The sequence below is a fragment of the Megalops cyprinoides genome, chromosome 10 (genome assembly GCF_013368585.1).
Source record: "Megalops cyprinoides isolate fMegCyp1 chromosome 10, fMegCyp1.pri, whole genome shotgun sequence".
Lineage (NCBI taxonomy): Eukaryota > Metazoa > Chordata > Actinopteri > Elopiformes > Megalopidae > Megalops > Megalops cyprinoides.
Window position 1 is genome coordinate 26,355,794 of NC_050592.1, and position 13,848 is coordinate 26,369,641.

At 48.0% G+C, this 13,848-nt stretch overlaps 1 protein-coding gene across 2 annotated transcripts in view; it reads left to right on the forward strand.

The window, feature by feature from the left end:
- dop1a (DOP1 leucine zipper like protein A) overlaps positions 1 to 13,848 on the forward strand; it is a 29,835-nt gene that overhangs the window by 1,746 nt on the left and 14,241 nt on the right. Inside the window, exons 2-19 of one of the 2 annotated variants that reach the window (XM_036538485.1) lie at positions 326 to 516; positions 1,645 to 1,826; positions 2,292 to 2,462; positions 2,630 to 2,819; positions 3,246 to 3,344; positions 3,480 to 3,579; positions 4,348 to 4,457; positions 5,481 to 5,595; positions 5,747 to 5,867; positions 5,988 to 6,107; positions 6,433 to 6,547; positions 7,375 to 7,404; positions 9,012 to 9,230; positions 10,957 to 11,521; positions 11,992 to 12,266; positions 12,364 to 12,516; positions 12,955 to 13,055; positions 13,359 to 13,624. In XM_036538485.1, coding sequence (XP_036394378.1) covers positions 379 to 516; positions 1,645 to 1,826; positions 2,292 to 2,462; positions 2,630 to 2,819; positions 3,246 to 3,344; positions 3,480 to 3,579; positions 4,348 to 4,457; positions 5,481 to 5,595; positions 5,747 to 5,867; positions 5,988 to 6,107; positions 6,433 to 6,547; positions 7,375 to 7,404; positions 9,012 to 9,230; positions 10,957 to 11,521; positions 11,992 to 12,266; positions 12,364 to 12,516; positions 12,955 to 13,055; positions 13,359 to 13,624 — 3,070 coding nt within the window. In that variant the 5' untranslated portion in view covers positions 326 to 378. The remainder of the gene's footprint in view (positions 1 to 325; positions 517 to 1,644; positions 1,827 to 2,291; positions 2,463 to 2,629; positions 2,820 to 3,245; positions 3,345 to 3,479; positions 3,580 to 4,347; positions 4,458 to 5,480; positions 5,596 to 5,746; positions 5,868 to 5,987; positions 6,108 to 6,432; positions 6,548 to 7,374; positions 7,405 to 9,011; positions 9,231 to 10,956; positions 11,522 to 11,991; positions 12,267 to 12,363; positions 12,517 to 12,954; positions 13,056 to 13,358; positions 13,625 to 13,848) is intronic. The other variant, XM_036538486.1, reaches the window with a different exon arrangement.

Consider the following 13,848-nt stretch of genomic DNA (forward strand, 5'->3'; position numbering starts at 1 on the left):
ATGTTCTTAATTTACAAATGTAAAAAATGGGCCCTGGGAAACAATGACACTTTGGACATAAGGTACGATTGGGCTGTAAGAGAATCCATTTTTATTAGATTTGAAATCCATCCCAGCTACAGACAAATTAACTTAGTGCAAGAGTACACTTAAATGTACTGAAGTTTTGCACAAACTACCAGTTTTGTTTTGCCACAAAGGCTCTTTTTGGTAAAAGAATTAATTTACTTTGTGTGTCGTATACATGCATACACATGTATGTTTCATTGTGGAATATGTGTTGTGTGAATGTGTGTATCTGACAGTGATTCCTCTCCCACTGCAGGTGATGTGTGCATGTAACATTGGCTCTGAGCTGTAGCGGTATCGTACAGGAGAATGAATGCAGAAGAGCTGGAGCTCCTCAGTGACTCCAAGTACAGGAACTATGTAGCAGCTGTGGACAAGGCTCTGAAGAACTTTGAGTACTCAAGCGAATGGGCGGACCTCATCTCTGCACTGGGCAAGCTCAACAAGGTGGCCATCACCTTCAGTCACTGCTAAATGATTTGTCAATTATTCATTATTCTTTTCTTCTAAATAAAATGGAATTTTCACTGCACACCAAAGGAGTATTTCACAAAGCTGTTTTGACAAATACAGGCTTAAGTCAAACTGTCCGGTGTCACGAAGTGTGATAATCCCAGTCAGGTTTATTCTGTTTCATGACGCCTGTTTAAGATTAACTTGATCCTGCTAACTCCAGACCAGCTTCATTAGCAAAAGAAGTTTAAAGTGGGGGAGATTTACTTTTTCACCAGCATATTTATATATTTAAATCAGGATACACAGACCTGAAGTTAAGCATTGTACATGTGAAAAAACAGTGGTTCTAGTAGAACAGTGGTAGAAGTCTGTTAGAATGTGAAAACATGTAGACTGTGTATGACTAAGTAAGCATTTTGTGAAGAGGTATGAGCAGCACTGCAGTGTCAGGGATTTCAGATGTGTGCAGACTGTGTGTACTGGATTACATTGCTTGTTGATGACTGCAAAATGTCACAGTCTTGTCACAGCTGAATGTGATTTATCCAAGGTTCCAATTAAGATTCAGGCTGAAATTGCAGCATTAGATATCCTGGCCAAGTGTTATATCATCCTGCTTTGATTTCAAGGACAGTAAATTTGTAGCATGAGTTTTTTTTTATATATCACTTTGATTTATTGGCTCAACAGATATCTAAATAACATCCATTGCATGATGATTGTCATTTACAGTCAGCGTTAAATCTTTGTAACACCTGAAAATGATATTCTGAATATTGATATTCTCCAACCCCACTGTCAGTGGTATTTCTATCAAGATTGCAAGTTGAAGAATACCATATTTAATTGGTGGAAAAGCCACAGATTTATCTGCCACTTTATGTTTGCCTTATTATATGATAGTATTCAGCGGGTTGGCTTTTTCTGATGTGTTGTCATAGTAACAGGGCTGTCTTTGTCCCAGGCACACTTTGTGAAACATTAAATTAAATTAGGACCTGGCTTTTTCTCATTGTGTTTACAGAAGTTGGCAACTAACAGGATGAATCCGGATTTGTGAAACAGCCTTCCGATCTCATGTTTGCTTGTATGCTTTTTTTTTTATCTCTCCTGTGCCAGGTATTGCAAAACAATGCCAAGTACCAGGTTGTGCCCAAGAAGCTGACAATCGGCAAACGTCTGGCCCAATGCCTGCACCCAGCACTTCCCAGCGGTGTCCACCGCAAGGCTTTGGAGACCTATGAGATTATTTTCAAGATCATTGGACCCAAGCGACTGGCAAAGGACCTCTTCCTGTACAGGTATTGCACATCCACTTCCTGTACAGTGGCGTAATGCACTACTTTTTCTTCATCTTCCTGTGCAGAATCATAGTATTGTCTGAAATAAAGGATACATTCAAATATGGGATTGGCGTGTTTACTAGACCTTACCTCACCTTGGATCCTTGACCAGAAGTGTCTATACATCAGTATCATTCCTCACTCTATACAATGATGACCGCAGAGATGCAGGACATGTCTTCTAACATTAATTCAGTGACTTTCACTCACGTGGTTTATTTATGTTGTTCTCTTTAGAATATAGAGTGAGCCGCTTCACACTTGCTGAGAAGCAGCTGTTTTATAGTATTATATTTTATAGAATGCTTTTCTATCAGAAGATATGGAAAATTCTGCATTCTCTGCATCTATATTCATTAATATGATCTCCCTTTTCCCTTTACCTCCTCCTCTCTGTTTCTTTCTCTCTCTCTCCCTCTCCAGCTCTGGACTCTTTCCTCTGCTCTCCAATGCTGCCATGTCAGTGAAGCCAGTACTGTTAGGCCTGTATGAGACCTACTACCTTCCCTTGGGAAAGACCCTCAAACCAGGCCTGCAGGGCCTTCTGACCGGGGTCCTGCCTGGACTGGAGGAGGGCTCCGAATACTATGACAGGTAGCGGAGCTCACCGACACAGAGGAATCCTGGGGAGTGTGTGTGTGTGTGTGTGTGTGTGTGTGTGTGTGTGTGTGTGTGTGTGTGTGTGTGTGTGTGTGTGTGCGCGCATGTAGGGCTGCCGTGATCACAAAGACCAGTTTAACACCCTTTCTTCCCGTGTCCAGGACCAACACCCTGCTGGAGAAGGTGGCGGCAGCTGTGGAGCAGTCGGCCTTCTACAGCGCCCTGTGGGGCAGCATCCTGACCAGCCCGGCGGTGCGTCTGCCGGGCATCTCCTTTGTCCTGCTCCACCTCAACCGCAAGCTGTCCATGGAGGACCAACTCTACATCATGGGCAGCGATATCGAGCTGATGGTGCGAAGAGATCTGTTCCTCGCCTCCGTGTCTTACATCTCCCCCTTCCACAGTGACTGCCTGTCTACTGCATGTGTGCCATCATAGACCTCAGATCATTTGCTTATCGTTTGGTCACATCTGGGTACTTGTCTTTGTCCTGGAAGGCTATAAAACTGCTTTATTCTGTTGGACAGATGTCTGTTATTACATTACATTCCTGTAGCAGACGCTCTTATCCAGAGCAACTTGCAGCACAAAAGAACAAGAGTGTATCCATTCAAGCTGAATGATCAACAGTGTCAGACCAGGCTAACAATACTCCCAGACCAGTGCATGTGACCATTCAAGCCCTACCACAAGTTAACTTGTGCAACCTGACTAGACAAGGTTATGGTTTGGAAGCACTGTGACCAACTTGTCTCTTGTGTTCTTATCTATTTGCAGGTGGAGGCAGTCAGTACGTCTGTCCAGGATTCCAGTGTGCTGGTCCAGAGGAGCACCTTAGACCTCATTCTGTTCTGTTTCCCTTTCCATATGAGTCAGGTACAGAACCTATTTGGATCAGTCCACACCCCTCACCCCTCCTACCAACCCGTGTCAGAAGACACTGGTCACCTCGTGTTGCTTCTGCCTGTCAGTCAGTGAGGTTTTTACAGCATCTGTGCTCTGCTCCTGCAGGCAACCCGTCCGGACATGATCCGGATCCTGTCAGCAGCGCTGCACGTGGTTCTGAGGAGAGACATGTCACTGAACCGCAGGCTCTACGCCTGGCTGCTGGGTGAGACTCACGCGATCTATGCACTGCACCTCCACACACAGTCACGCACTCATGCGAAGATATACTACACTCCAGAGGTGGAAAACCCCGGCTTCAGAAAGTAAAAGAAAGTAAAAGTCCTACCATTTGTATTTGTTCTAGACATTCACTAAACAAGGTGATTTCACTAATTAGCTCCTCAACCTGGCTTAAGAGTTGTGCTAATTAAATTCAGCTGGTGTAATGCATGGGTGGAACAAATACATGGCAGGACTTTTACTTTCTGAAGCCGGGGCTTTCCGCCTCTGCTACACTCACACATACAGCTAGCGTCCTGTTAAAAAACAGCTTACCCATAGAAGTTGTGGCAGACGTGGTCATCCGTGGTGAGCTTGTTGTACGCACCTTGTTGTGCAGGGTGGACTTGTGCTACACACCGTCCCTTGTGGTAGGATTCTGGCATACATATGATTGTGCACAGGCGTACACACGCAGTCATTTATGGAGTTCTTGTGTCATGCATGGCGGAGTTGTGTTACACGCACAGCCATTCGTGGTGGAGTTCTGGTACACAAACGGTCGAGCATGTAGTTGTGTCCCACTGTTTATTCCCTTTCTGTTCTGTCTCTTGTTGCGAATCCTTGTGGATGACCTCACTGGTAAGTGTCGGTTCTCCTGTGCAGTGCTCATGCTCTGAACATGTATAAGGGTTGTTTTTAACCATAACTCATCCTTTTCTCCCTCTCATCCATGTGTGCGCACATGCCCGTGTGTGTGTGTTTGTCACAGGCTTTGATAACAATGGCGTGAGAACAGGCCCCCGCAGCACTCGGAACAGCAGTCCTGAGGAACACGCAACCTACTACTGCAACACCTTCTCCAAGGACATGCTGGTGCAGGTACGACACACACACACATATGCACACATATGCATACTCATACAGGCACAGGTACACATGCGTACACATTTACACACATAAAAGCTCATATATGTTTATATATACAAACGTATATGAGCTCATATACGTTTGTATATACAAATATACGTTGTCTGAGGACATTCCAATTAAAGTGATGAAAAATCCACATACTTTGCTGTTTTTCCCCCTCACCCCGCTCATTTTGGAGGGGTCTCGTGTGCTTTTATCCCCCCCACATGACCTCCCCAGCTGGGTGAGCGTTTGAAATCCCCTGTATCTCCAGGGGTCCAGACAGGGGGTAGAACATGGAGTGTTGTGGTTTTTGTCTTTTTTTTTTGTTCTTGTGCCATCTGGCTGAAGCCACTTGTTGGAGCTCCCCCGGTGGGAGTGCAGGGTACTGCAGGGAGCGTCTGTTCTCGAGCAGATCCGCTACTGTAACTGACGGAGCGTGAAAAGAGCCCCTGAACGTGCACACGCTAGGGCCACTGCTTCAGAGAGCTAATGCAAACACAGACACACACCTTCTGGGAGGAGTGGCCACTGTTTGAAATACCCCAAACAAAGGTTTTCCTGCTTGTGACCTCAAAGGTACAAATTTTGTTCCATAGTGGTGCAAGAAAAAGGCAGCATCCAAAACTCACTAAAAGAGGTACATTTTGAGATCATGGTACTTGCTTGCTTAGATATATATTTCCAGGTCAATATATATTTAAATGAATACGATGTAACATCCGACATCAGATATGTCTGTGATAAGTCCGATAAGTTAGAGCACTACACAGGCAAATAATATAAAATAACAACAAATTGACAAACAATCACCCGTATCATTAAAAAGTACATACTGACATATGAACACTATGATTTCCTGCTGTTAGCTACCATCCGTCATCAGTAAAGAGGACTGTCTGTGTAGCTGAACAGTGTGAGGCCCAGAGTGTGGGGGGGTGTTGGGGATGTGCATGCCTGTGTTTGGTGACTCTGTGAGGGGCTGTGTTTCAGGCGATGGTGGGGATCCTACAGGGGAAGGCCCGCGGCGGGGAGGAGGAGAGCGTTCTGATGCACGACCTCAAGCCCTTCCGCATCCTCATCAGCCTGCTGGACAAGCCTGAACTGGGTACAGTGCTTTATATGAACATTTACCCATATGTACTGAGCGTGATGAATGAATACTGTTAACCTCGCAGGGTTTTTTTGTCTGATGTGTAATGTACACAGAATGCTTAGGAGGTTATTTTAATGCTCTGTTCCCATGGTTACTGGCCCAGGCCCAGCGATCCTGGAGGATGTTCTGATCGAGGTGTTCCGCACGCTGTACACGCAGTGCCGAGCGGAACTGGACCTGCAGAACCAGAGCCCATTCAACAAGGACCACACCCAGCTGAGCAGGTGTGCTGCTGACCTGTGTGTGTGTGTGTGTGTGTGTGTGTGTGTGTGTGTGTGTGTGTGTGTGTGTGTGTGTGAGTGTCACAGATGTTAATGGTTGATTAATTTTTTTTTCCCCCTCAGCAAACTACGTGAGAATAAGAAAACTGCCGAGCTGATCAAAACCGCAAACCTACTTTTCAACTCCTTTGAGCCATACTACATGTGGGACTACATTGCACGCTGGTTTGAGGAGTGCTGCAGGTGTGTGTGTGTGTGTATGTGTGTGTTTTACTTATGTTGTGCATGTCTGTCTGTCTGTTGAATGTAATGGGAGTTTCTTAGTCTTTGAGGATAAAATTGTAAGTCAAACCACATCACGCTGGCTACTGTGTGGCTAATTCATGTGAGTACAGCTGCCAGTGTCAGTATCAAAAGCTGTATGTTGATGGTCTGTACGCGTAACAGTGTGAAAGCCCTCTTATACTGGACATGCACACTCCTTCCTGAATGTGTGTGTATACTTGAGCTTCTGTGGGTATCTTTGAAGGCCAGTCTGTAATCCTCCCCCTCCCTCCTCATCCTTCAGGAGGACCCTGACTACTCACCTGCAGGTGGGGGCTTCTAGAAGATCAGAGCCCTTTGAACTGTCACTGCTGGAATTCTGCCAACTGGTAGACTTTCTGCTGGACATCGTGTCCCTGGTGAGAAATACTTACACTCTCCCTCTCACACAACCACTTAGCCATGCTCACTCCCTCTCACTTTGTCTCCCTCTCACACACACGCACACACACAACACAGCCACTCTCCCTCTCTCTGTCTCTCTCACACACCCACACACCCACACGCACACACACACACACACACACACACAGCACACGCACACAAACGCTCAGCCACACTCACTTTCTCACTCTGACACACACACATGCTCTCACTCACTCCCTTACTCAATCTCTGTCTCAGTCACACTCATACTCACTCAGTCCTTCACTGTCACAGACACACATGCACATACACACAATGGAAGCCTTTGGTGGCCTCATGATAACCACTGGGTATCAGAGTGTACTTCTTCATGCAGTATCAACATGTATGATTAGAATGTGCTGCATGGAGAGGGCCATTTCATACATGTTTGTTTCCTTCCTAAGGTAGATCAATTAGTGAATGTGTGGTGGTACAGAATGCATGTGAGTTGTTTGTGACTGAGAAGGGCATCTCATGACTTTACTCTGATCTATACCCAACTGTTTGGATGCTTCTCTGGCCTGTTTTGTTCTCTTTGTGTATGTGTGTGTGTGTGTGTGTGTATGTGTGTGTATGTGTGTGTGTGTGTGTGTGTGTGTGTGTGTGTGTGTGTGTGTGTGTGTGTGTGTGTGTGGGGGGGGGGGGGCAGAGTGCAGACTTTGTGTGCCTGTGCGTGTGTAGGCCCGTGTGTAACTGTGTGTGTAAGGTTGCGTGGAATTTTTCCCACCCTGTTCTCTGCTTGCTCGTCTCTTCAAATCTCTGCTCTCTCTCTTTAAAGCCCACTAGAAGCATGAGGGTAATCTGCCAGGTACAGTACACTGCCTCTCTCTGCATTCTTCCTGCAATGCCAACACTGGGGTGACATCTCTGCAACGATACCACAACGCTCCTACATTTACATATATGCAACTTTTAAGGCACGTTTTTTTGCTGATATTTAGTCAGGCATATAAATAAATATGGAGAGCACGGTGTGTGTATGTAATTATTATTGGCAGTTACTTATAGCAGCAGTAGTGTAATTATTATTAGCTCTGATATAGAACACTGATGTATATACACGTGCAATGAAATGTCATCCCAGCCTGGCTATGTGTCTGTCTTGCATGACCTTCCAGTGTTAGTAAACCACATGCAACTTATGATAAAGAAGACCTTAATATGAAATGATCCTGTATAAAATACATAAATGTATCTTGATTTGTGTAGTTTTTTGGTTGAATCTCCAACAGATTTTATGTTGGTGTTCGGTTTAAAGTTTGTATTTGGTTTAAAGAGTTCATTTTACAAGCAGAAGTTAAATAAGGTGATTGTAGTTTGAGCAGAAAGGGAACAGGGGAAGGCCTCTCTTGGTCTGACACAGCACTCAGTTTAAGGTAAAATGAACTTGACATGGCAGTGTGTTGAGGGTAAAGTGCTGCTCTAACATTGCAGTATGCTCAGGGTAAATGTGTTTTGACACAGTGGTTGTGAAAAAGGAGCACTCAGGAATGTTCCATTATGAGGGTTTGGAGAAGGACAGGATTCTCATTCAACAAAGTTACAATGTCAAAAGCAACCACAATGATCCCAAGAGCACATTGTGAAAAACCAGGGTTGACTTCACTTGGCGTCAAGGCACTCTTTTTGAAAAAGACTTTATTTTATTTATAATTCCATTTCAGATTTTTCATTTTAATTTCATACCCACAGTTTTACACTTGGGTTTAACAGTAGCTCCCCGCCACATACACAAAACACTAGAAACAGAATCACCACAAATTAACAAAACAAAAATATGTATGTATTAGTAAATAAAGTAGTGAAGTAGAAAATAACCTAATTAGTAAGTGATTCACTCAGAACCAATAAATGTCAATTATTGAGTTTTTGCACAAATTGTATACACCATATAATTCTATAATAGAACTCTGATAATCATAAGAATGTCTAAAATCACTGTCCTCATTCAAGCACAGATGTTTTATTGTATTAGCTTTGTAAATCTGAACTATTTTTCTTCATAGATGTCATTATTGTAGGGAGTCATCTCCCCTTCTAGATTTTTACTATAAATTTGGTGACTTCACCTTTTGGTAAGGTGCAAATAGTGTGGGTCTTTAAAATGACTAGCCATAGGGTAATCTAAGGTGCAGGGTCGTATCGGGTACATGTGTTGTATGTTTAACTTGATGAAAATAAAAATGTCCGCATGAAAAAATGAAACGGTATACAATATAAGTGGTATTACAGTTTGTTAGTCTTTTAGTATCTTTATCTTAGTATTAGTGCTATGTTGACTGCAAAGTTAGTTTAATGCATGTGTTGAAGGTGAAGTGTCCGGTAGTCAGATTTAGCACTGAAATGTAGGGACAGGCTCTTTGACGCAGTGTTGGGTCAGTGATTCTGACCCGGGGCTGTGCTACCCCTCTGCAGGAGACGTACATCGAGATCCAGACGGAGCACCTGCCCCAGCTGCTGCTGCGCATGGTGTCCGCGCTCACCTCTCACCTGCAGGCCCTGCAGCTGGGCGAGCTCACCCACTGCCTCCGCCTCTGCTCCAAGATCCTCAGCAAAGTGCAGCCCCCGCTCGTGTCCCCCCTCGCCCTGCCACCGGGGGGCGCTTCTGCGTCCAGGGACAAGGAGGAGCGGCGGGTGAGGCTCAGCGTTTCTCCACAGCGTGCATTTTACACACTACAATGTACACTTTACACACTACACCAGACACTTCATACTCTACAGAATACACTTTACACTCTACAGCAGACACCTTACACACTACAGCACACACTGTACACACCACAGTACCTCATTTACACACCACAGAGTGCACTTTACACAGTACATACAGTATGCACAGCACATGCCTGGTAGTTCTGCCTCACAGTGTCCTTCTAGTTCTGCTCAACTCTAACTGGAGGGCCACAATCCAGCGAGTTTTCAGGCCTCTCTGCACCATTAACACTCTGAACTGGCAAGGGAAGCACGGTTGGCTCGATCAGGACAGTGATTGGCTGAGGCAGGTGGCTGAATCGGAATGGAAAAAAAGTCTGCTGGGTCCAGAGCTGAGTAGCACCTCAAAGTGCTGCAGTGACTGGACTTTCAGACACAAGTTGTCATCTGGCCCATTTAAGCCCAAACATTCTTCTGTGTTTAAGTCAGTTTAAATCTGTTTTCTGTTAAATTTCTGGCTCTCTGCTGGATTACAATCAGGGCACTGTAGTTCCACTGGCTCGGGGCAGCAGCCTGCCCTGTAGAGCCTTTTCCAAGTCTTTGTACCTGGGGAAATACCAAACTGTTAGATCTGAATGCTGTTTTGGCCGTCATGGTGCCCCAGTGCTTCTCTTCGGAACATAAAACCAGGATGGTGAACACACTGTTTCTTTTTGGTCATTCCAGTATGGATGAACGCGGTGTATACACAGACGCAGTCCCCTGGTCGCTCGCTGTGAAGACGTGCCTCTGCCGTTCTTTGCTTGTGACCTGCAGCCAGCGATTACATTCGCATGAGTTTGATTTCCCCGGAACAAGAGGACAGAGTGCCTCTGTTGCGGCGACCCTGTCGGGACGGCTGCGTCTAGCTCTTTCAGAGGCATTTCACGGGAAACAATTGGCTTTCTTTTTCTTCCAAGCCCCCTTGCCCCCGGCTCCCCCCGCCTCGGTCCCATGGGCCGGGTGGGCCGGAATTCGTGGCTCCAGACAGACGTGTTTGAAGGTGTTTCAGAATTCGGTTCTCCCTGCCCCGGTCTGTCCATGATTTCAGACCGTGATGAAGCGTGAACAATGAGCTTGAGGGGGGGAGTATGGGGAGGGAGGTGGGGGTGTGGTCCCAGAACAGGAATAGCAGCTGTGCCCCTCTCTCTGTCGGGGCAGGGGGGCTCTTCGCGGACCCCCGCGGGCCTCGACCACCCCGCCGTCTCCACCCCCCGGGACTCGGGGAGTGCAGTACACCATCTGAGTCCGGCCTGACATGATGGGAGTCCCTCAGCCTGGCTGCAGCACAGCATGCTGGGAGAGTGAGTGGGTGTGGCATTTTGGGAGTGGGAGGGGGAAAAAATGGGCTGTGTTTGTGTGGCTCTTCTTTCTTACTCCCAGCAATGGATCCGTCCCTCAGCTCAGCCTGACGCTCAGCAACACATAGGTTCCTTTCCCACTGATCTTACAGCTGTAAGCAGAGATAAAATATGGTCCTAGTACCCAGACCCCTTACTGTCAGCTCCACACAGCTACTGACATACTAAGCCTGCCTCTCAAACACAGAGGGACATTGGCCAGTACAGAGCTAGCTTTGTTTCAGCCTGAGTGGGTGGGAGGCCAATTGACTGCAGTCTTCCGATTGCGGTACTGTGTCGTAACTCTGCCTCCCCTCTCCCTCCCCTAGTCTCTGCCAGCAGCTCTGGAGCCCCCTGGTGGAGAGGGTGTAGAGGACGGGGAGAACGCCCCCAGCAGCCGCTCCTCAGAGAGCGGCTTCACCGAGTTCGTCCAGTACCAGGCCGAGCGGCCAGAGGAGGTGGCGCGCGCCCCGCCCCCCAGCGGCTCCTCCGAGACGGAGGGGTCAGAGGACCCGGCGTCGAGCCCCTCCCCCGGTGAGGGCCCTGCGGGGCGGGGCCGGGGGCGGGTCAGCGCCGGGCCCTCCCAGAACAAAGCCCAGGACAAGCCGGTGATGCAGTGCTGCCTGGAGCAGTTCCAGCACTTCCTGACCCGCCTGGTCACCCTGCACATCACCCCCGGGCCGGGGGCCGAGAGGCCTGCCGCGATGGCGGTGGTGCGGGCAGGGGTGGAGGGAGCGCCACAGAACGACCGCAACGGCCAGCAGGGGGCGCATCAGAGGGAGTGTCTGGCTGCTTTCACTGCTGCCTGCCAGCTCTTCCTGGAGTGCTCCAGCTTCCCCGTCTACATCGCAGAGGGTAACCTGAAATCATCACCCACGAGGGAGGAGCCTTCAGGTGGGCATCAAATGCACAACCTGCCCTGTCTGCAGGGAACAGCTGTACCTAATCTGTATTGAACAGCTGTACTTTAATCTGTAAAGAACAGCTCTGCCCTAATCTGTAACGAACAGCTCTGGCCTTTCTAATGAACCGCTCTAGCCTCTGTGACAAACAGCCCTTCTCTGATCTGTAATCACCAGCTCTGTTCTGATCTGCAATGAACAGTTCTACCCTAATCTCCAATGAACAGTTGTACCTTAATCTGTAAAGAACAGCTCTACTTTCATCTGAAATGAACAGCTCTACCCTAATTTGTAATGAACAGTTCTGCCCTAATCTGTAATGAACGGTCCTTCTGTGATCTGTAATGAACAGCTGCCCTCTCTGTAGCGAACAGCTGTGGTCTCTTCATTGTGTGATAGAGGAGCTGTGCGTGTGCGTTGCGTGTCTCAGGCGTGTCTCGCGCGCGTGTCTCCGCCCCGCAGACAGCGAGCACGTGCAGCCGGCCGCGTGGCTGCAGACGCTGATGGACGCCTGCTGCGTGGCCGGCGACTTCAGCGTGCAGGCCGTGGCCATCTCGCTCGTCATGGACCTGGTGGGGCTCACGCAGTCCGTCGCCATGGTGGCCGCCGAGAGCGTGGGCAGTCCGGACTCCGCCCAGCCCATGAGCCCCAGCCAGGGCCGCGTCGCCGTGGTGATCCGGCCGCCCCTCAACCAGGGCATCCTGAAGTACGTCGCAGAGAAGACGGACTTCTTCAAGGTACCGAAGCGGGCCGAGCCTCGTCTCTGTTCCTGAGAGTTCCGTTTCCCTCCCAGGGGGCTAACGCTCTGTGCGCCCCCCTCTCCCCTCCCCACAGCACGTGGCCCTGATCCTGTGGGACCAGCTGGGGGAGGGAACGCCCCAGCACCACCAGCGCAGCGTGGAGCTCTTCTACCAGCTGCACAACCTGGTCCCCTCCTCCAGCATCTGCGAGGACGTCATCAGCCAGCAGCTCATGCACTCGGACAAGGTGACGTCCTGTCAATCACTGTCTGTTCTTCATGTACGGTTCTTTCTGTACGCCAAATTGCCCTCTCGCCCATGGTCTTGGTGTCATAACGTACTTGTCAAGACACCAAATTTATGTTGGACCATACGTCACAGAAATTTGTATCTCAGTACAAATTCTGTCACACATAGATAGACTATTAGTAGGTACTAACTGTATTTAATCATTATAGATACATGCGTCACGTAGTTTGGCAACCATATTACAGGGGGAATATGGTATGTCACATGCTGGCATGTAAAGCTTCCATGAGAGTTTTCTAAAACCCGTGTGAGTGTTGTGTAAAAGTTGTGTAAGTAAGGGTTGTGTGTGCACTCTATAAGGGTTATGTAAATGTGAGTAAAGGTTATCTAGCTGCAATATGACATTAATATCTCTTGTTTTTTTCTGGTTTTTCAGAGAATCCGTCTGGAGGCCCACGTGAAGTTCTCGGTTCTCTGGCATCTGACCAGAGACCTGAACATCACCAAGTCTTCCCCCTTTAACCGCACTTTTGACAGGTAGGCCCTTAATCACCCTCTTACGTCACTCAGCACTTAGCTTTTTTGTAACAATGATTGCACTGTGCCCTGAAATGTTGGACCAGACATAATTAATTGGTCACATATTTAAAAGGTTTCAGCTAGCTACCCAATAAGAGGCAAATGACAGAGCAGCTTTCTGGCTGTGCATTGACTAACAAACACATAACATTTAGTAATGTTTTCCCCCCCTTTTTACCTTTCACTTTCAATCTGTCTACCTCCCTCTAATGCTCTGGATCACACTCTGTCGCTCTCTCTCTCGCTGTCTCTCTCTGTCAGGTCTCTCTTCATCATGTTGGACAGTCTGAGTTACTGGGACGGCTCGGCCAGCGCAGTGGGCAGGGCGTGGCTGAACCAGGTCCTGCAGAGGCACGACATCGCCCGCGTGCTGGAGCCGCTGCTGCTGCTGCTGCTGCACCCAAAGACCCACCGCGTGTCCATCCAGCGGGTGCAGGCCCAGCGCTACTGGACCCGAGCGTTCCCCGACCCGTTGGACCCAGATGCCTCCGGGCCCATCTACATGAGGGACATGGGCTTCTCCGACAGTGAGTGCTCCGCGTCCCCTCTGTCCTGTCTGTTCTCTTTTAAAAGGGCGTAGTGGTAAGGAGCAGGGCTTTAAACCAAAAGGTTGCTGGTTCAATTCCCTGCTAGGGCACTGCTGTTGAATACTTGAGCAAGGTACATATCCCAAAATTGTCTCAGTATATATCCAGCTGTATAAATGGATAAAATTGTAACCTACTAACCTTGCTCTGGATAGGAGTGTCTG